This window comes from Chroicocephalus ridibundus, chromosome 3 (assembly GCF_963924245.1).
Source record: "Chroicocephalus ridibundus chromosome 3, bChrRid1.1, whole genome shotgun sequence".
In the NCBI taxonomy this organism is placed as follows: domain Eukaryota; kingdom Metazoa; phylum Chordata; class Aves; order Charadriiformes; family Laridae; genus Chroicocephalus; species Chroicocephalus ridibundus.
The window spans coordinates 126941978-126963596 of record NC_086286.1 but is presented as its reverse complement, the minus strand read 5'-3'; the positions used below and the strand labels follow the sequence as shown (position 1 = coordinate 126963596).

General features: G+C 41.6%; 1 protein-coding gene across 5 annotated transcripts in view; it reads right to left on the bottom strand.

Annotated features, from left to right (window-relative positions):
- Positions 1 to 21619, bottom strand: part of KIF13B (kinesin family member 13B) — a 141368-nt gene that overhangs the window by 53073 nt on the left and 66676 nt on the right. For all 5 annotated transcript variants that reach the window (XM_063330700.1, XM_063330699.1, XM_063330702.1 and 2 more), the window contains 10 exons: positions 20288 to 20400; positions 19733 to 19844; positions 13982 to 14194; positions 10815 to 10925; positions 6905 to 7039; positions 4849 to 4979; positions 3704 to 3790; positions 2530 to 2720; positions 1483 to 1693; positions 218 to 380 (listed from right to left, as the gene is read on the bottom strand). In XM_063330700.1, coding sequence (XP_063186770.1) covers positions 218 to 380; positions 1483 to 1693; positions 2530 to 2720; positions 3704 to 3790; positions 4849 to 4979; positions 6905 to 7039; positions 10815 to 10925; positions 13982 to 14194; positions 19733 to 19844; positions 20288 to 20400 — 1467 coding nt within the window. The remainder of the gene's footprint in view (positions 1 to 217; positions 381 to 1482; positions 1694 to 2529; positions 2721 to 3703; positions 3791 to 4848; positions 4980 to 6904; positions 7040 to 10814; positions 10926 to 13981; positions 14195 to 19732; positions 19845 to 20287; positions 20401 to 21619) is intronic.

Here is a 21619-nt window from a genome sequence, read left to right as displayed (position 1 = left end):
CTAGCACATTGTAAGATTTTCATGGTAACAAAATAAGATAAGGATGCTGCATGTGCTAACAGAGCCATATTTAATAGAATATATAATATAATAGAATGGAATATATATAGAATGGAATGGCAAACGATCTAGACCGTTAAAGTCAGAATACAACAAATAAGAACGCTGAGGGGCAAACTCACTGAACAAGGCTTTAGTTCCATTAGGGCTACCTTACCTTACTGTTAGCATTAAGGCTTGAAGCTGGGATCTGGAGGGTAACTTTATACTCCGTCCTCTTGTCCAGTTCCTCTCCGATAAAATTGGCTTCTCTCACATACAAATTGGCTTTAACAATCTGCTCTCGCAGCTTTCTCAGGCTGTGGGTGAACATTTCTTCTCTAAAAGAAAGGGATTTGGAGGGGGAAACAGGAAAAATGATGGCATTTAAGTACTGAAACAGTGCAAGACAATCACTTGACAGGAAGGAGTCTTAACATTCAGCTTTTTAACACAAAAATCAGGTGAATTACATTGTATTTCTTCTGGGGGGAAAAAAAAAGAGAGATTACGTGTATGAATTTTGCGGTATGAACACTAGAATGCTGCTGGCTTTGGAGACTTCTCCATGCATCTGCTGAACAGTCAGCTCTTGTGTGGCTTATTCCAGTTTTCCCACCACAGATGTAGATGTTCCATCTTACAGAGAAAGATTTATTCAGACACCAGGACCCACTTGCTCACTGGCCTTCCTGGTGAGAGAGCACCAGCTGTGCAGCACGGGGATCTGGTCCCACAAAATATTCCAGACACACAGCTAACATCTTGCTAGGCTGTCTCAGATATTTTCTAGTTCAAAAGTTGCTTCTCTAGCCATATAAATTAGATTCATATTTTCTCATTACAATGTCTTTACCGCACTCCTTGTTTTAGGGTACGTTTCATCTTCCTCCTGCAGCTGCTCTTTTTGACAGTAATAGTGGAAACGATCATTTAGGGGCTGAAGTAAATAACCTCGCTGCAATTGCCTAGGAAGAGGCAAAGAGGACAGTGGCCCCTCTGTGGTTATGAAACAGTTTTTGCAAAGTATCATCCTCTTATTCCCTTTTCTTTCTGCACTCTTCTTGTTGCCAAGGCCTGCCCAGGCCAGACAGATGGATGTGAATCAAGAGGAAAACCAACCTTCCAGCAGCTGAGTCATGATCCACAGAAGAACAAACTCGTATAAGAGTCTCAAAATTTCTTCCCATCACTTCATCTTTAGTCAAATTTGTTGCCGATCAGGACAGAGTTTCTCCTTACCGATAAAGCAGGCACTCTTCTCATCTTTTCTAGCATTATAGGTCTGATTGTTCTAATATTTTCACTCTGTCCTCCCAACCCCCCGCGGGAGTCCTCTCAGAAATTTGGCAGAGGTGTACAATGCAATTAGCGTCTTGCAAAATTCACTAGCACTGAAGAACTTTAAATAAACACTCCTGATGGTCAGATTTGATTACCCACCTCTCCTCCGCCCACTGCCGTAAGCGCTGCTGAGCGCTGGGAGAATGAAAGGAGAACCTGTCCATGCTGCGGAAATGCTGCTTCTCCGGCGACAATCGCCTTCGCAATTGCTCCAGTTCATGTTCATACATCAGTCTCTGCCGTTCAAGCGCAGATCTCTTCTCCTCTTCGTGCTGCTGCTCCAGGCTTTGCAAGATGGACTGCATGGGATCTAAGCAGACGTTGAAAACAAAGAAGCTAGTACTTCTGGGGGTCAAACACCCGGTAACCATAAAATGAAATGGAAAGAATCACGTAACGAATACGGGGCAGAGCCAGAGGACTTGGAAATACAAGATCTTTCACATTCTGCCACAGATACAGTGTATGACCTTGGGCAAGGCACAAGTTACTACCATTTGGTACCTCCCTTCCCCATTCTATACCTGCAGTGATTCACATTAGGGACTGCAACAGCCACTGAAGTCCTTAGTGAATAACATCCTACAGAATAAACACAGTTCGCATATAAAAGGAGGAATAGATTGTATTTTTGCTTTAATGCATATTAAAAAAAAAAATGCTGCTGAACTGTGGCCTACAATAAACATCTACCAAACGGACTGGATGGATGATTTAAGGTACCGAGAAAAGAGAAAGACCAAGTTGAAAAAAACCTTTCCTCCCATTTCCCAAAATAACGCCATTCTGGGACAGCTACATAAGACCACAAAAACTAAGGAACATGGTTTCAGAGATAGAAATCACTACAGTTAATGCCTGAGTGAGACATAACACAAGAAAAATAAACAACAAAGTGAAACCACTTTGATTTGAGGCTGTAGTTCTACCAATATTCCAGTTTTGGCCTTTTCCTCAAGAACTGCCAAACAAAACATTGTGGTGGTTTTCCCCCCCGCCCTCAAGCGCTAAAATGGCTACAATGAGTCATTCACGAGAAGAATTCTCCAGTAGGAAGTTAGAAGGGAAAAAGTCTGTGGTTAAGAGTCCCTGAAGATGTAACCTCATATTCTGTACCTATTTCCAGTCATTTCTCTTGCTTCTTACCGTTACTTCCAAGTGCCTTCATGGTGACTTCCATCTGGGCATACTCATAACTGAAGTTAATCTCGCTCGACACTTCACTGGAATTGTCTCCATCGATGTCCAGCTGCTCAACACTGTTACTGCACTTCATAGAGTTGTCTCGCTCTTCGTCCTCCTGATCTGCCTTCTTTTTCTTCTTTGGCAAATTCAGCCTTTAAATAAGAGGAAAATTTTCCAAGCACTGTTAATTGTTCAACTTTGAAACAAAGGGTTGCTTCCAAAGATTATTAAAATTAAGCAAATTATCCAATTAGGTAGGTTTTTCCCTTTCCAATTTGTTGATCTCCTGCAAGTGTAGTTTTTTTCAGGGTAAACAGGAGAGCTCAAGGCAAACGACGTAATCCATTCTAGAGTACCCGATATTACTAATCATATAGTTTAACCGTGATTTTTTTCAATCGTCCCATTCCCAAATAATTTAGAGGCAATAATGAAATTATATCCCACTTTTCATCCAGATTCTTCTTTAAAGCATAAAAGAAAGAAATTAAGTTTTAGATTATCATTTAAATCCACTGATCTTTAAGGTATTTCAGACCAGACACAGAGGGTTTCAAGAATACAGCCTTTCACAGAAAACTTCTGCCAGTGATCCTGTCTGATACAGGGAGGTCTCAGGTATGGCTGGAGCTGGAATTCCAGGGAACAGAGAAGACAGTGCCCTTGTAAGACCCAGATCACTGTGTAAGATAGGTCAAAGATCTACCACCTTAGCTGCAAAACCCAAAGGCAACCTATCCAGGTCAAAGCTTGGGTGTAATATTTTCACTGTGGAAGAGAAACCACTTGATATTAATGTAGTACCAAACTACATTAAAGTTACCACCCCAAAAATTAAATCTCTTCAGTGAGATCATAGTACTGATAACTGCAGCAAGCTGCTCATCAGCAAGGTTTCGGTCCCTTCAAAATACAAGAAGTTAAGTCAACCGACTGCTCTGAAACTAAAAACATGCACGTTTCCCATGACATGTAGCATTTAGAACAGCCAAACACCAGCATTGCCTTTATAAGCCCAATGAAAAAGAAATCACCTCCTCCTGCAGCCTGAACGCTCCGCTGTCATCTTTCCTTATACCTTAAGATAAAACAAAATAGGCGCAAACTTACAATTTCTTTTAAATATCTTTTGTACCTGAAGAAGTGGTTGTTCCCCCACAGTATTCTGTCTCCATGATGCAGCTGGATGGGACACACGACAGCAGAGCCATTTACGAACGTCCTGTGAAAAGGCAAAAATCTAAAGCAAAGGCGTCGATACAAGGCTTCATTTTTTTTCCCAGTACTCCTTACTTTATTGGAACCAGTTAAGGGAGGAGAACAGGCTTATGGATTGCAAAGAGGCAAAACATCCCCAGAAACTTCATTCACCCGCCCCGTGCTGTTTCACAAACTGCTCAAACCCAGCTTCTTTTGATTGCTTAAGCTTATCGAGTTCAGTATTTTTGGACAGATAATACGACAGCTGTATCTGGGGACTATAATTAGAGCTTAAAAACGAGGGGCCTGAAAAAAGATGATGTCACTGGAAATAAACACTTTTCGCGCTACTTTGAAATAGACACAAAATAGAAATGTTTGAAGAAGACATCAGAGAACTTCGCTATATAAATAGCTTGAAGACAATAACCTAATTAGAATAATCAGAAACTACTTTTATTTCAAAGTCAGACTCAGTCTGAAAATAGGATCATAGGATAACTCAAATTTGAAGGGAATCTCAGGATGTCAGCCGCTCCGATCTCCTGCTCAAAGCAGGATCACCTACGAATCAGGGTAAATGTGAATTTTGTGTATCTAACAATAAATTATTGGAGATGCTGACGAGGCATGTCATTTTGTGATCTCTTTGAATATACCATCTGCTTTTCAAGTACTGCTACTTAATCAAATAAGACAACAAATGCTTCAGCAGCTCTTTGCATATCAACAGATTTCCTAGAAAATGAATTCAAATGTTGACAGCTACATCTGCACAGCTGCAAATCAGTGAGTGTCTACTGGCTGAACGCGTATGCCATTTACTCATCCTCTCTTTGAAAACTTCGACTACAAACACCATCCCTGAGAGAAACCTCTTTAGAACAAAAGACCTGAGTTGACAGAGGGGTAGACGACAATTAAAACAAAATGTAAAAGCAGGAGACAAGAAGTAGAATTTTCTTGCTTCAGGCGACATGGAAAAGTTCATTTTTTAATTATCCTTTTGCACCACTAATCATAAAATACTAGATAACACTACAATTATCATACAACTGGAGCTGTATTTTATTCCCTTACCTAGTATTTTTTTGCGGTGTTAACATAACCTGTCCTTCTGGGGTGATGTCTATAATGCAGTGCTCAGGAAGAATTCCCATTCCACACAGCTGGATATCTTGAGAGTTGTCTGAGCCTATTAACGTGTGTTCCTAGGAAAAAGTAATCAAGGTGTTAACAGCGGACTGCAGAAGTTCACTAGTTCGAACTCATCCATTCTCCTTGTGGATAACATCCTGTCATCTAGTTGGAAAATCTGAAAGCTCTTGAAGAGCTTCCTTTAGAGGGAAAAAGGAGAATGAAACATTGCAAGTAAATCCTCGCTTTGTCTTACAGTAACAAGTAGGAAACACTCAGGAAAGTTTAAAGGCAACAGTTAAATTGGAAGATGAAGAGGTTTCTATAACTTAATTGTGGAAGTCAGTGCCTCGGGATGTTGTAGAAGCCAAAAGTACAAAGGAGTTCAAAGAGGAATTAAGACAGGTTCACAGTGGTTTGACCCATGGCTATTACGCAGGTTCCATCTACATCATCCGAAGGCTTAGGAAATTCCTGAAGCACTCCAGGCATGAGGGATTTGGCAGAGAAAGCATCACGCCACACATGCCCCAGTTCATCCTTTTCTTTTTTTAGCCATCTCTGTGCCATTTTGAGGAACAGATACAACAGTTTAGATCAGTGGGGTCAAGTTCTTTGGTGCTGATCAGAACCAGTACATAAGGGGCTCAGCGTTAAAGAGAACGTGGGCAAGATATTTACTCTGAGAAGCAAGGCAGTTTAACCTCAGAACTCTAGGCAAAACCAGGCATAAGTCATTTTATCGAAAGCATTTCAAAGCGGTGGGATTTCTACACCAAAGTTCTCAACCAACAAAATGAATTTGTTTTATAAAAAAATAATAAATATTTAAAGAGTAACTGAAATGCCCAAAACCTACCCCTTGCAAAGGGGTTTTCTCTGGAAAAGGGAAGTAGCACAGTACCAGCTGAGACTTTTCTGCTGGTGCCGATGGGCCAAGGCCTGTTTTGGGAGCGGGCTTTGGTTTCGGTGTGCTCTTGTGATGTGTTCCCAGTGAACGCCACAGAAGTTGGCTCTGCTTCAGCAGGTGTCAGTGGTGAGGCTGATTTAGCGGCTTGAGTCACACTCTGGACACCTACGTGCAAGGCGCCTGGATCCAATTCTTCTCCCAAAACCTCAGCTCTTTTGTCCTTTTCAATGTTTTTTAGTGGATACAACACTGAGAAAGTTCTTTCCCTTGCATTCATTGAGATATCGCAGAGCAACTATGACCGATATCAAAGAGGAGCATGTATTTCCTAAGACCGATTAAACCAAACCCATCTTTGAGCCCAATTGCTAATTCTGTGGCTGTTCTGCGAGTTACTATAGACCACTTCAAAGAGAAAAGAATGATTTAATGTGAAGCTCAAACTGCCAACATTCTTACACTGCTAAATTTTTAGAACTTGTGTTCTAAAATGTGACTTAAAAACGGTCGTATCACATTTCTCCTCCTGACTCCAGATCACGTCTCCAGTTTGTTAAAACTAGAATAAACTGCTCAAATGTTTCAGCGTGGAGTCCAAAAGTCACATTACACGTTTTTTGTTTAACATCAGTAAAGGGCAGAAGTGCTAAGGCAGAAAAAAACTTGATTTTCACTCCTGGCAAGGTGCATGAAGAGGAACAAAAATGCATTTTATAAACTGCAGTCAGTACTACACAAGTCGAAGCAAGCTGAGTACTGATATGCCCAGATAAAACGCTTTTCCGGGTGAAAGCTGGCGTATAAAAACAGCAAACAGTTTGTAAAGGACGGCATCTCTAAATTTCTTCTAAAAACCAAAACATAGAAACCCCAAACCTTCCTCTGATACACAGAATTAAATTTGCAATAAAAAGGTTGTCTTCATATTATTTTTAATGAGGTGGTGAGTACCAGAGAAGGCTTAGATATGCAGTTTTTATAACATTCTCTAAACACACCCCTGCCAAGGGTGTATTTGAGCCCATGTATATTAAAAAAAAGAATATATATATATTTTATATATATATAAAAATAATTTTTTATTTTTACCTTTAAATAGTATACCAGAAGTTCATTGAGAGCTGGATCTGCATTCAAATTAACCAGGAAGCACTTGTTATCCCCAACTTTTATTCCAGAAGACTGAAGAGATATGCCAAGACTTTCCAACTGTTTCTGACGCTCCTGCAAGAGAGTAGCCATCAAAACATTAAGCTGATTGATGTACAGCCCTTCGGAAACGCACGCCTATCTGCCCAAGCCACAAGACAAAGTGATGGGCAGCTACTTCTGAAGAAGGTTAAGTCTTTCTTCTGCAATAGGTTAGACACAAAAACTTTAGTTATATCGAGCTTTGATCAGGGTATTTGTAATTTCTCTTGTCCTTCCACCTCTGGTCTCAGAGGGCTACGTGCTACGGTCTCGCAGAGTTGCATCTTCCTAGTGAAAAATGAGAAACCAGCTGAGAGCAGCACACTGCAGTACTGTAGGAGCTTCTCCATGACCTCACCGGGACAGCAAAACGCTCCCACAAAGACCTCTCTAGAGCCCTTTATTTTCTCTTTGGAGCTAAAAAGCACCAAGTTAAGTTAAATCCCTGCCAAGTCAAGCTCCATGTCTATCTTTTATTCCAGAGCAATCAAAATGACAAAAAACTGGCAACCTGCTATTTAAGTAATGCAAATAACACTTCCTGCTGAACAAGAATAGTAGCATTTTGGATGGTGCTTTGTTCTCGTCAATAGACTTCATAGAATTCAACAACAAAGCATTACTGTGCAAAAATGTACATCTTTCAACGGGAAGTGGTTGGGTGAAGACTAGAGCAGTGAAAGAGGAACATTAAACATTTCTGACTTAAGAACAGAAAGGGATTCTTCTACAAAAAAAAAAAAAGAAAAAAAAAAGAGCTAGGAGCTAGAAATGTTGAGAATTGTTCCCAGGATCACACGGAAACTGAAACGAGACTCACTATCCACAACAAGCAAACAAAAATTTAAAAAAATTTCTCTCCCAGAATTACCAGGGGGAAGCAGAAACAGGGGAGGCTAAAGCAAGTAAATACAAAAAAATACAAGAGACTTTCCTGTGACGCTGAGATTTCAATAAATAAATAAATAAATAAATACAAAAAATTAGCAGACATCACATAGGAAACATGCTGAAATGTTTATTAAGGTTCTGACCTTTACCTACCACTCCGCTTTGCTATTCAGTATAATTCTCTGTTCAGCATTGGACTTGTAGCAGGTCCAACCGAGATTAAAACAGCAAAGAGCAGCAAGCAAAACTCCTCTTGATTTTCTCTCCCCTGTCTCCCCACACACTGACAAAACCAACATAACGTCCTTGTAAGGAGAAGTCATGTGTGTGTGTGAGAGAGAGAGTGAAAAACAAAGAACAGAGGAAAAACTGCAGTGTGATGTCAAAGATTTCTCTTCCGATCACCAGTGCCAGGCTCTGAAGTTCACATAATTCCTTATTATCCACAGACAGAGATAAAGAACGTGTTGCACAAAGGAGGACTTGGCCCACAGTCTAAATCTCACAGGGTTAATTTAAAGAAAACGATCCGGTTTCTGTTAACTTTTGCTCAACACCTAATGTTAATTAACTTAAACATTCAACATACATTAAAAGTACGTCAAATACTCACTGAAAATGGGAAAAATTGACTGTTCACCTAGTGAGTCTTTAAGGCTTTGAACCCCTATTGCCGCTCCATCCCTGCAAACTGCCTCTTCGATGGCTCTCATGCTTTATGAGGAACCATCCTTTCCTCAAAGATTTACAATTATCTCTCCATCCAACCTGCCCACCCTGCTACAATCTGACAGACAGATGTTAGTGGATGCTGCCCAGAAATAAAATCACTTGACAAGCCAAGATGTAAATGCCTTTAACCTCGGACCCGCCTAAGTCTCCGGTATTGGGTTTGCATGGCAAGGTTTTGGTAGCAGAGGGGCTACAGGGGTGACTTCTGTGAGAAGATGCCAGAAGCTTCCCCCATGTCCAACAGAGCCGATGCCAGCCAGATCCAAGATGGACCTGCCACTCGCCAAGGCCAAGCCCGTCAGTGATGCTGGTAGAGCCTCTGGGAGAACATGTTTAAGAAGGAGGGGAAAAAACCCTGCAAAACAGCAACTGCAGCTGGAGAGAGGAGTGAGAAAATGTGAGGGCGACAACTCTGCGGACACCAAGGGCAGTGAAGGAGGGGAAGGACGTGCTCCAGGTGCCGGAGCAGGGATTCCCCAGCAGCCTGTGGTGAAGACCATGGTAAGGCAGGCTGTCCCTGCAGCCTGTGGAGGTCCATGGTGAAGCAGGTATCCCCCTGCAGCATGTGGAGTTTGTGGAGGACTGTCTCCTGTGGGAGGGACCCCACGCTGGAGCACAGGAAGAGTGTGAGGAGTCCTCCCCTGAGGAGGAAGGAGCAGCAGAGACAAGGTGTGATGAACTGACCACAGCCCCCGTTCCCCGTCCCCCTGCACCGCTCAGGAGGAGGAGGAAGAGAAATTGGGAGTGGAGTTGAGCCCAGGAAGAAGGGTTTCAAGACTTGGGTTTTTATTTTTCATTATCCTACTGTTTTGATTGGTAATACATTAAAATAATTTCCCCAAGTCGAGTCTGTTTTGCCTGTGACGGTAACAGTTGAGTGATGTCCCTGTCCTCATCGCAACCCACATCTTTTCATCGTTATTTTTCTCTCTCTACCCAGATGAGGAAGGGAGTGATAGAGTGGCTTTGGTGGGTACCAGGCATCCAGCCAGGGTCAACCCACCACACCTACTGAAGATGTCAGAAGGTTCCTTCCACTGGCTTCCAAGTGGTCCTGAAACAGCCTTATACCGCACAAACACTAATATTTAGTCCTCCTCTGAGAAAAAAAAGCATCACTTTTTCTACAGCTTCAAGGCTCATGAAACTCCCAGCTCCAAAACATCGTAACAGGCTGAGAATTTAGAGACAAGACGGAAGAGAGCTGAAGTGAGCAGCTACATGCAAACATCAAGGCAGATTTAGTCTGTAGGGTTGAGCCCAACGCTACAGTTTTTCAACTTCCTCGCACGCTCAGGGTTTCTGTGCCTAGAAATTAGTGTGTAGGATGCGACCAGAATTTTATTCTATTCACATCATCATCGTTATTATTATTACTTTTCACCCTCATACACAGGGAGGAAAATGCACGGTACAAATCTGCACGGGAAGCCAGGAAGCCCTCGTAGTCACGAGCAGCACTTCTTACAATGGATCTTTAAAACTAAAGTCAACACAGTCTGTTCTGATTGTGTCGTCTACAAGAGGGCTTTGTATCGGAGGCTCCGTTTTCTCCTTATTTATTACATGCTATTCATCACCTTTCAATAGTCCTCCCTCTCAAAAGCTCCCCACTGAAAATACATACATCAGCATTTGTGTCGTAAGAATCGGAAGCGTCATGCAATAATTGTGGTGACCTGCACAATTTTTCAACGTAACCATCATATTCAATTATGATCTGAGGCCCTAAATATCAGTATAAGAGGTATTAAAACACACAGGGATCCTGAACAGTTCTATTTTTTAATATTCTGAATGCCCTTTGCCTTGTGTATTGAGGCACTCCGTACATAACCTTGCATTTAACGCTCTCAAGGCTCCATCTTTCATCACAAACAACAATTTTCCTGTCTGAAGAATATAAAATCCCTGTAATCCTCTCATCCGTGGATTATTATTTTTTTAAATAACTTCTCCATTTGCATACAGTGACAATTTGTTATTGTCACTGGAATAGCAATCTGGGAGGCACCCAACTATCACAGGAATTAAGTGAAGCTTTTCAAAACGGCCGTAAGCTTGACCTACTTACCCATAAACGTGGGGACAGATTCAGGCAATCTCTATGAACTGACAGGCAAAGGAAACAAACCTATTTTTCATAAAAAATAGGGAGGGGGAAAAAAAAAAAAAGAAAGCAAACCTGTGCTATCTCCTCAGTTTTTCTTAATTTTTCTTCCCAGGTCACAGTCATTTCCTGAATCAACTTTTCTGATTCCTCCAATCGTTCCTTTAATTCTGGTGATTTCATAGCCTGCAGAAATGAAAGCAAATAAAACAAGAAAGCTTGTTGTGCTTTGGGTTTTTTTCACAACGCTGTCACACAGATGGGGGGGGGAAAGAAACATAATTTTACTCATTTTCCAAGGCATACTTATGAGTAAGTAAAGGGGGGTTGAAAACACATATTGCATATAAATGCAGAATCCATCAAAAAGTTAATTAGTTTCAAGTGCAAATGCTAAAGTGGAGTTTATATAGTTCAATGCAAACCAGTTACGTGATGCCGGCAGATTTGCACAAAGATATTCAAAAGCAAACTAATCTCATTTCTATACCGATACGAGTATCCCAAACAACTCATATCTAAGACAATCTCGTTTCTCAGACACTGATGATGTGGCTGGCCACCATCGTCTCTGCTGTCGCTCCGTCAAAATGGCACTTAACATCTCAGTCACTTAAGCCACCAGTCCACCGAAATATTTTTATTGTTCATTTTGATACGGACTGATGGGTGGGAGTTTTTTCTTTCTATAGCAAATATCAAGGCACCCGAGGTGTTCCAGTTATCCTCCTCTACGGATGCATTTTACAGAGCATTATCAAGAGAAGCCTTACCATGTGCTTCTGGACACTGGAATTCAATTTTCTCGTTAATCCATCACAACTCTAATTTTGTTTTGTGAAATAGTCCAAGGCCCATGTTCCATCCAAGGACTAACTTGAGAAGAAGAAGGTACCCCCACCGCCACCCACCAGACACTCCAAAAACTGAAAGGACATCAACATTTTTATACTACACGTATTTACTTCCTCCAGCCTCCAAACTGGCATATTCCTCTTGTACTACCCTGAACAGGATGCCTGTGGACTTCCTTATGCTGTTATTTCATTACTGCTATCAGGACAAAAATGGTTTTGGTTGGTAGGTATTTATGCAATGCCAACTAAACAATGCAAGCATCGTTCTCCATCAGATAGTTCCTTACCACAAAACCCAAAAGTCCTCACAGGAATCCAAATCAAAGAGAGTGGCCTTATTGCACTCCAGGTCGTTCAAGAAAAGGAGCAAGTGCCAGGACTGGAAAATCCTGGTTTAAGACAGGAGTTTTCTCTGCCTCGAGACACAACAGTCTCGGAACTGCCAGCTGATGCGTCCCCTGTAGTCTTTTGCTGGTTGAATATCTCAAATATCTAAATACAGGGTAAAAGGGAGGGCTTGGAGCAACCTGGGCTGGTGGGAGGTGTCCCTGCCCAGGGCAGGGCGGTGGAATTAGATGGTCTTTAAGGTCCCTTCCAACTCTAACCATGCTGTGATTCTATGAATTCCACCCAGGAAGCAAAGTGAAGCCAAGGCAATCTCCAGAACAAAGATTTATTGTGACTGATAAAACACGATCAGTGCAAAGGTGCTGGACACTACGGAGCGGGACAGGAAGATGAAACCCAGTTATTCCCAAGGTCTAAGTCTTGTTTGTCCATTTATTTGGATCTGGGGCAAAATTACTCCACATTTTCATGTGCTTCAACTGTAAAATGAGGTAGATCATTCTCCTCACTCCCTACCACGCTAATATGAACAGCAGATATATGGGCCCAGATTCAACCAGAGCAGCAGGTGTGCTTCTCTGCTCAAAGCAGGTCGTTTAAATTCCCAGCTTAAGTAGGACAAGCTAGTTGTCTCGGTTCAGACAAATTACAACATGTGATACTAATTTCAACAAGAAAAGATCAAAACGCGTGGATTTAAAAAGAAAAGGGGAAAAGAGGATAATGCCTTACTCCTCTGGGGAAAAAAAAAAAGTAAACCATCAAGTTCTGTTCTGCCTCGGTTGTTTAAGAGAAAAAAGGGTACTGACACCAAGAGGACAAAAAAAAACACCCACCCAACAAAACCATAACTTGGTAATCTCTATATTGGGAAATGAGCTTTGAAAGTGTAACCTGACTGTCATAACGGGTCAATGTTTTTGATGACTTTAAAAAACTTATTTATGCACATTTCTGTAAGAACAATTAGATGGGCTACACATGTAATAAACTGAAAGGAGTACAGGACAAGGAGCGTGGGGTTTGGCCTTCACTGTGCAGCCTCTTAATAGCAAACGACACCGTGTTTTCCATGCTCTGCCAATGCCACTGAGATGACAATTAGGGTGGGATTTTAATACTTGGGAAAGGAAATATTTATTACTTCATATTTAGGAAACACTACTTCATTACTTTGGAAAGCTGCCATTATTTTGGCCTTAATGCTCACAATTGAAGCAAACAGGGAGTGTTCGCATCTCTCAGAGTACTGTGAAGTCTGTGGTTTGTATTTTATAGAAAATTTTAGGTATTTAACTTGAGATACCTTAAAGAAACGGATACATACTTATTGGATGCTTAGCATATTAGGCAGCTCAAACGAGAAGAGTCCAAAATTCACTAGTCATTTCTAATATCGCAGCCAGCATTCCCTGCATACCTCGTGAGGCAAGTACTCCAATCATAATTTTTCTGAGTTGCGAAACAGACGGATTATATCAGCATTCCTTTGCCACATTTGAGAACAGAACTCAGAATTACGCTAGCTCTTGGCCTTCATCTAACATTTAGACCATGTTCCTTTCACAATTTCATTGAGGTCGCTATGCAGATATTCATAATACTGTCTACTGCCTCTAAGAGATTCAGTTGAGAACGGTTAAAAGCTTGTAAGGAAGCAAGCGTTATTTAACTGAATTCACATCTCGCAGGATGTAGCCACACCGGATTCTTAAAATATGCCGGCAAAGTTCTGCCTATAAACTGCACAGCCTTAAGACTCCACCCCTACTCCTGCCTCCATGTCCTCTTGCTTTTGATCTGTATCTCACAATAAAACCAAGATTGCTCAACAAGGTGTTCAAACAGAACCTGCTGTCTCATGTTATCACCCGTGTTTCAAGACTGATGTAGAGAAAAATGGGAAGAAGTGATATAAAGGGATATTCCTCATAGGTACCATGTAGTAATTCTTCGTGGCATTCATTTTTGAGCACCAGGTAAGAAAGTCCTGGCAATGGGGTTTGCAGGTTGGCTCATCAAGACGTAAATTTGTACCTCTGCTTTTGTGAGCTGTTCTCGCAGCTTCTCCACTTCCTCACGCAGCTCCCGAATAATGCGAGCATTGGGGTCTTCGTTCACCACCGCATGGTTAACGATGTTCTTGGCCCGGTCTGCGTACCTCAGTGTTGAAAGGGTCTCATCATAGTTGTCTGCTGCTGGGCTCACTGTTGCTACCATGGCAGTCTTGCTGTTACCACCAAGGCTATCCTGGAAAGTGGCAGAGGTTATAAAATTAAAACAGAAGGTTTCTTTCCTTTTACCCAGTCAATGAACTTAGGCAGTGAATAACAGAATCACAGAATGGTTGGGGTTGGAAGGGACCTTAAAGATCATCCAGTTCCAAGTCCCCTGCCCTGGGCAGGGAAACCTCCCACCAGCCCAGGTTGCTCCAAGCCCCGGCCAACCTGGCCTTGAACCCCTCCAGGGATGGGGCAGCCACAGCTTCTCTGGGCAACCTGGGCCAGGGGCTCACCCCCCTCACACCAAAGAATTTCTTCACAATATCTCATCTCAATCTCCCCTCTTTCAGTTTGAAACCGTTACCCCTTGTCCTATCACTACACTCCCTGCTCCAGAGTCCCTCCCCAGCTTTCCTGTAAGCCCCTTTTAGGTAGATGGGGGCAACTAATAAAAGAAACATTTTTGTCGGAGCTCCTCAGTTCAAACAATATTTTCAGCTGTGTTAATCAAGGAAAGTTGTTATTTTCAATTATGTTTTTTTTTTAAAGCACATTTAGAAAACGCCATTCTTGGCTTTCAGAATCAATTTTAATTTAAACAGGAATGAAATCAGTCCTTTTTTTTTGGGCTTATGGTGCCTATTAAGGGCTTTAAAGGTTTACCTCTATGTTTTCTAGTTAGGTTTATAAACCAGAAATACAAGCACTTCAGCATTAGACTTCTCAGATACTATCGAAGGAGCTCAGTAAAGATTATGAAGAATTCAGAATATCTTATTTTAAAGACTGGAAGCGAGATGTCTCCGATAGGTACTTAATTTAAATTGCTTAAAGATCTCTTCCTAAACAATATAGTTGATTTTCTTCTGATAAACATTTCAGAATGGGGCCCTTCCCCTGCCTCACGCAGCTCACAAATCTAAACGGAGTTATGTAAGAAATTACCCGTTTGGAATTTGGTTGACAGAGAAGAAGGGTGTGAAAGCACATTCCTGCAAGGCAGTGTGTCGGGGAGCGGGGGAAGGAAGGAAGGCAGCGTTCAATCTTTTTATTGATCGCAAAATTGTGGTGTGCAATTTTGGCCAGTCTAAAAGATAAAACATTCTGGTTTAAATTTTGCAGTAAATCTTTTTTTTTTTCCTTTGGTTGGGGTTTTTTTTGTGTGTTGTTTTCTTTTTTTTTTTTTAATTTATTTTATTTTTACCCAATATCCCTTTCTGAGACAAACAATGCTATTAACTTTCATCTTCAATAACCCATGAAATCTAGGTCAGGCATTGCCATTAGAACAATCTGACTACATTAGCTGCTTGTCTAACCATTTCAATTACAAAGCGCACACGTAGCTTTCCCCAGCAATCATTAAAATGCCCCTGTAAGTATTTCCTTAAGACTCTCTTTTCTGCTGCACGATGCCTAAGATAATTTGACAGGGGTCTGGGTGCTTCAGTGGGCAGACACACATTGACTACACAGACGGACGCTGCTTTGCTGCCGCACTGGGAGCCCTCTGCTGTCTCTGGTCATGCAAGGGGGCTGCTAGCTCTTTGGGTAGAGAATATAACTTCATTGGTATAGAATCACAGAATGGTTTGGGTTGGAAGGGACCTTAAAGATCATCTAGTTCCACCCCCTTCCCTGGGCAGGGACACCTCCCACCAGCCCAGGTTGCTCCAAGCCCCGGCCAACCTGGCCTTGAACCCCTCCAGGGATGGGGCAGCCACAACTTCTCTGGGCAACCTGGGCCAGGGGCTCATCACCCTCACAGCGAAGAATTTCTTCCTCAGATCTCATCTCAATCTCCCCTCTTTCAGTTTAAAACCATTACCCCTTCCTATCACTACATTCCCTGATAAAGAGTTCCTCCCCATCTCTCCTGTAGCCCCCTTTAGGTACTGGAAGGCCATTATAAGGTCTCCCCGGAGCCTTCTCTTCTCCAGACTGAATAATCCCAACTCTCTCAGCCTGCCTTCATAGGAGAGGTGCTCCAGCTTTTGGAGCATCTCCGTGGCCTCCTCTGGACCCGCTCCAACAGCTCCATGTCCCTCCTGTGCTGAGGACTCCAAAGCTGGACACAGTATGCCAGGTGGGGTCTCATAGTGTTCAGCATGGTGAGGTACACCAGCATGGTTAGCGCTTGCAGGTAGGAGTATTTATAGAAGAGTAAATAAAAAATAACAGCCTTCTGACTGCCACCAGCATGGCTCTTCTCCTCATCTGAGGAGAGGCCAATGTTTACGCGAACAAATACACAGCTTGGGAGGATCCACTCTGTAACACACAAATGTTTTTCCAAAGCATCTACTGAGAACTTCAAAAAGACTAACAAGAGCACATGATTCCTTCAAAGGGATTTCTGGCTCTACAGAAGCCAGGACTTTTCTTCAATCCGTCAACAGTTTTCAAAACTTAGGAATGACACTCTGTAACTGCAATCCCTGTTCTGCGTAAAAAGCTGAAGTCTATCAGGGTGCTGGCCAGGTACTCCGCTTCCAAATCAAATCTGAACAGTTTGTACTTTGTGAACCTCCTTCACTGCACTAATTAGCTCCCAAATAGGATTAATTCATTATTTGAATCGCAACTCTGCTGTACGGGCAGCTGAGAACGCTGCTACAGTGATACACCGTAATTCACAATACACCCATTGTAAGTTGGGTAAAGTTTCTCTCGTACTGTAGCTATTATTCAAGCCCAAAGCCAGACTGTCCGATAAAGTTTTATGTACAAAGCCGTTGTGCTGATTTCACTGGTTTCTTTAACGTTAAGCAAGAAAGGCAGACGACTAGTAAGGCAGCCTCTCATTAGCAAAGGCGGCATCTGCAAACTACCCTGGAAATGCTGGGCTTGCGTGCCACAGAGAGGAAATAAATAAGTTTCATTATTTCTAAGACTGAACCAGGACAGTCTTCTCTAGCACCAACTTAAAATGTGAAGATTAGTAATTATATTTTTAAAAATAGCCGTCGGTCTAACCTACAGGGCTTCTGATTAAAGTGGGAAAATGAGATCTTTGTAATCAATAGAATCAGATAAAACCAAGAGGCTAAAGCGCTGATAAGGCAGTTTGCTTCCCACACATAACACGGCACCGCTCTTCAAGCCTCCTCTTGCAATAATATTTTTCGCCTTTTGTCTAATGATCCTCAACAAAATTAAACACAAACTGCTAGATCTTGGGGTCTCCTGAACTTTCCTTGTTTCTCAGATTTGTGGAGAGACTCTATACGACAGACATTCCTAGTGTTAGACTACATTTACTCCATGTTGGCATCATAATTAAAAGTTGAAAGTTAGGGAGAGAGACAGCCCACCATCTCATGGCTTCTACAAACAGGCCTCTTTAAATGAATAACCCCCCTCTTTGATCTTTAATTAAAAAAAATGTTTAAATTTTCCCCCTTTCAAAATAAAGCTTCTCTTCAATGAGCTTGTTTGTAAAAACTCCGAAAGCCCCAAACCTTTTGTTTGCACTTAACATAGCTGGATGTTAAAGACACAAAGAAGGCTTGCTTGAAAGAAGGCAGAACAAAAGTGCGCCTTCTATTTCTGAGCAAAAGCCTGCGCTGTGCATGGCCATCGTCACCGCTGCTACAATGCGTCAGACAGGTGCTAAAGAGGAATTTCAGGCTGCTTGCTGAATTCGTTTAGAAAGGGAACAGCAGAACTAATTCTAACGACGACGCCAGAAATCCGTCAGGAAAGTTTCCACTCCGCTCGCTCAGACTGTTACGGCCCCATCGGGAACCCAAGCACACATGCCACTGGGAGCAAAGCGAAGCAAGCTGCGGGCTGGGTTCGTTCCCTTCTTTAGAGAGCCAAAAAGCACTCGTTTAATTAAAAACTCAGTGTAAATACATAGAGGCAAAAATATATTTAAATCTAAGAAAGTCTTAGAGCAAGGAACGCTGTGAGATGAGGATTTATTTTACTGTAGAAAAGCACAGACGCTATTTCTGTCATGCCATTCTGAGTTTTATGGAGCCCTCACGACTCTACTGTCTGATGTCCAGCATCTGTGATGTTCACACTGGGGAGAAGAAATAAATCGTTTCACAGTAGTCGTGCTAAAAGGTTCATCAAAAGACAGTACTGAGAACAATGAAAGAAAAGGCTTGTGGTGTCAAGGGGTTACATGAGTAGAGATTTTATTTTACTTAAGTATTGAAGTCAACTTTGTTTTCAAATCTCCTTAAGGAAAACATCTTTTTTAATCTCCACACCACTGTATAGCCTACAAGTAACTTTTTCGTTTTCTTTCCACACGTACAGTTAAATCATACAGATCCTGAATTCAAATAACATTTAAAAACATTGCTAAGAACGGGTGGGGAAGCAAAGCAGAGTGCTCAAGACAGCAAAATCCAGCCAGAGCACCTACAAAAGCAAGAGGACAAAAAAAGACTGGTGGTACCAAAAATCAGTTTCTTCCCAGATTCTACCTTTATACTAACAAATATTTCAGTTGCTTCTTGATAACAATGAAAAAAACAAAGTGCAAGGAAAAAAAGGAAACTTTTAGTATTTCTACGAGATGTGGTTACCAAGCATCCTGGCAGTCAAATGATGAAAGAGAAAAATTTTAACAAAATGCCAGGTTACAAGAATGAAACTGAAGTCATCTATATAAGACATCTATTCAATAATCCTTCAAAACCCAAGTCAACCGAGACCACTCGGGCTGTACCAGGCAAGATAAGAAAAAGAAAGACAAGCCACCTTTACTAGCAGGCAAGCTTTTTACAGATAGAAGCGGCTACGTTTGTGCCTGCCACTCATTCAGAGAACAGGAGAAATCCAGATGATGACTATACCTAAAATCAAACTTGCACTCCAAGATTTTTTGTCATCAGGCCACCAGACTTTACGGCCACGGTATGTAGGAAGTGAGAAGAACAATGAAAACAAAAGCTTGCTTTTTAAATTTGATATACATAAAACTCGTATTTAACAAATGGCTTTTTCATTTAGACCTTAAGATCTTCATCCAGGTGCCATCATGACACTCTCTTTCTTCCCCAGAAGAATACCAAAGAGAGTCCTATGCAGTACAGAAAATGATTTAACTGCTCATTTCACACGAAAACGATGTACAGAGGCTTCTGACCTGTCCCTTAGATGGTAACTGGGACAATGCTCTGCAATTATACTCTGCTGACAAAAGTAGAGTGTATTAACAAATATATTAGACAATTAGGAAAAGGTAATAGTCTTAATCAGAAACCTTCAAAGCTAACCATGCCAGTACAAAATGCAGCTGCATGTGGCAATAGCCCAAATTACGCTGTGTGTGAAGCTGTATGTAAATTGACCCATAAAAGATAATGTTTTTTAAAAAAAAATCCTTATTCTTTAGGCCATTACAGGTCAACAGAAGACAGGGAACATATTTAGTCTGTAGAGATACTAATGGCTTACATCCAGCTAATTTTCCAAAGACAATTATGGTTAACGTCAAAACCAGAAAGAGAGGCAAAAGAACAGTGTTTGATTTCATTGAATGGGACTCTTCTCCCCTTTTCCTCCCTTTTATTTCTCCTTAAAAAACCAAGATCAGAGTACTTACTTTAAGTAACCAAGTGAGCACAGAATCACGATAAGGAACAAATTTGTTCTTGTTCTTGCCGGCAGCCTGATCTGCCAGGGCAGAAATAACCAGCCCAAGGGTTGTGAGGGATCTGCACAGAGAACACAAGGAGTCATTAACGAGCGTAAATATTCATAAGTCAAATGCATATTTAGACAGTCACTTTCTCTCCAAAAATGAGCTCCAAGGAGAAAGTTCCTAGTATGGTTTTGATCATTCTTTTCTCAGAAAAACTCTACTCCTCATTTTCGGTACGTGTTTTCAGCATTAATAATCACATCTTCAAATGCAATCATGCGGCAGTTGCAGGAACACAAGTACGGAATGAAAACTGCCAATAATTTTCAACAGGCAGAGATCTCATTCAAACATTTAAAGAGTATTGTATGTCTGAAGGAAAAGTAGAGAAAAGAGAAGAAGAAGACTGGCTACGAGAGCTTATACTGATTTTATCCTATTTTACAAGTGTACTGTATTTAGCAGTCATGATTTTACTGATGAAAAAAAGGAAAAGAAATAATCACCGAGTCTTACTTGTTAATGTTGCTTCCTTCTTTCAGCCTGTCTCCTGCAGCACCGGTCTTAGTTGCCCTTTCGCTACCTGCTAAGTCCACCAGACTCAGCTTGCCCACCTTCTCACCCGACGTCTGCAGGAGGAACCAGAGAACAGCTACTGTTAGTTCACTCTAAGTTACACTTTGATGTCTTTTCAAACAAGAACCAAGCTTCATTTCTTGGTGTAGCCTCCCTACAGCTCTTCCAACAGCTTTGAAAGTCATAGCACTGGAACAATATTCTGTGATAACTCCCTAGCTGCTGCTCCAGAAGCAACGGGAGGATCGGAAGCGAACTAAATATACTTGTACCTCCAAGACACCGCGGAAATCTCCAGAGGAGAAAAACGCGGGGCACATTAGTCAAACGTTAAAGCAAACATACACAGGGGAAGTACAGACCAAGGAGTCACAAAGACAGACAGAAGCTCTGTCTTTATTTTATCATCTGGAAAACAGTCCCCTAAAAGCCTCAGGCTTTATATACCAGCTTTCCACTGGTATGAGAATGAACGTGACAAGAAGCATGTTGTAATTTATGCGTAAGATTACAATTGCAGAAGTCTCCCGTATCCTAACAGCCTCCTAGAAAGCAATCCAAGCTATGTGAGTATTTCAGTCCTGTAACACAGATTCTGTTACAAACCCTTTCATCGCATTTGACCCAAAATGACATTCTGAAACACTCTGTGAATTTTGAATGGCAATTTGAAGTTGAAGAGCTAAAGCCGTCTTCGAGAACAGTTTGCTTACACCATGCAGCATCTACGACTTTAGCATCTCAGTATCACAGTTACACAGCGCTACGGTCCCCTAAATGAACAGGATAATTAGAATCAATACGCTTTCAAAAATGTTACTCTAAGCCTCTCAGAATACAGTGTCATCATCAGGCCACACAGAAACGTGTCATGTCGAGGAGTGAAAGGCCCAGCAGATGGGAAAGCAGAGAAATCTGTTCCAGAAGCTCACACAGCAGTCACTGGAAGATGCAGGAAAGACAGACGCTCAAAACTACCGCCTTGCATCCAGGCTGACCACACAAAAAAGACGTATGATAAGTATGCAGCACAGCCACGGCAAAAACGGAATGGCAAACTATGGCAATTGAAGGAGTTTAGCATAGTATGACTGCTGATTTGAAGTGCAAAGGGAAAAAAAAAAAATCAAATAAAACCAAGGAAAATCGTTTGGGTGGAGGCTGAGGAATGAGGAGGAAAAAAGTCCGAATGCTCATTATGCTTTACGTTGTATGCGATATTTATGCACATAAATGCCTTAGATTTGCTCCAAGGACACTCAAAATTTCTCC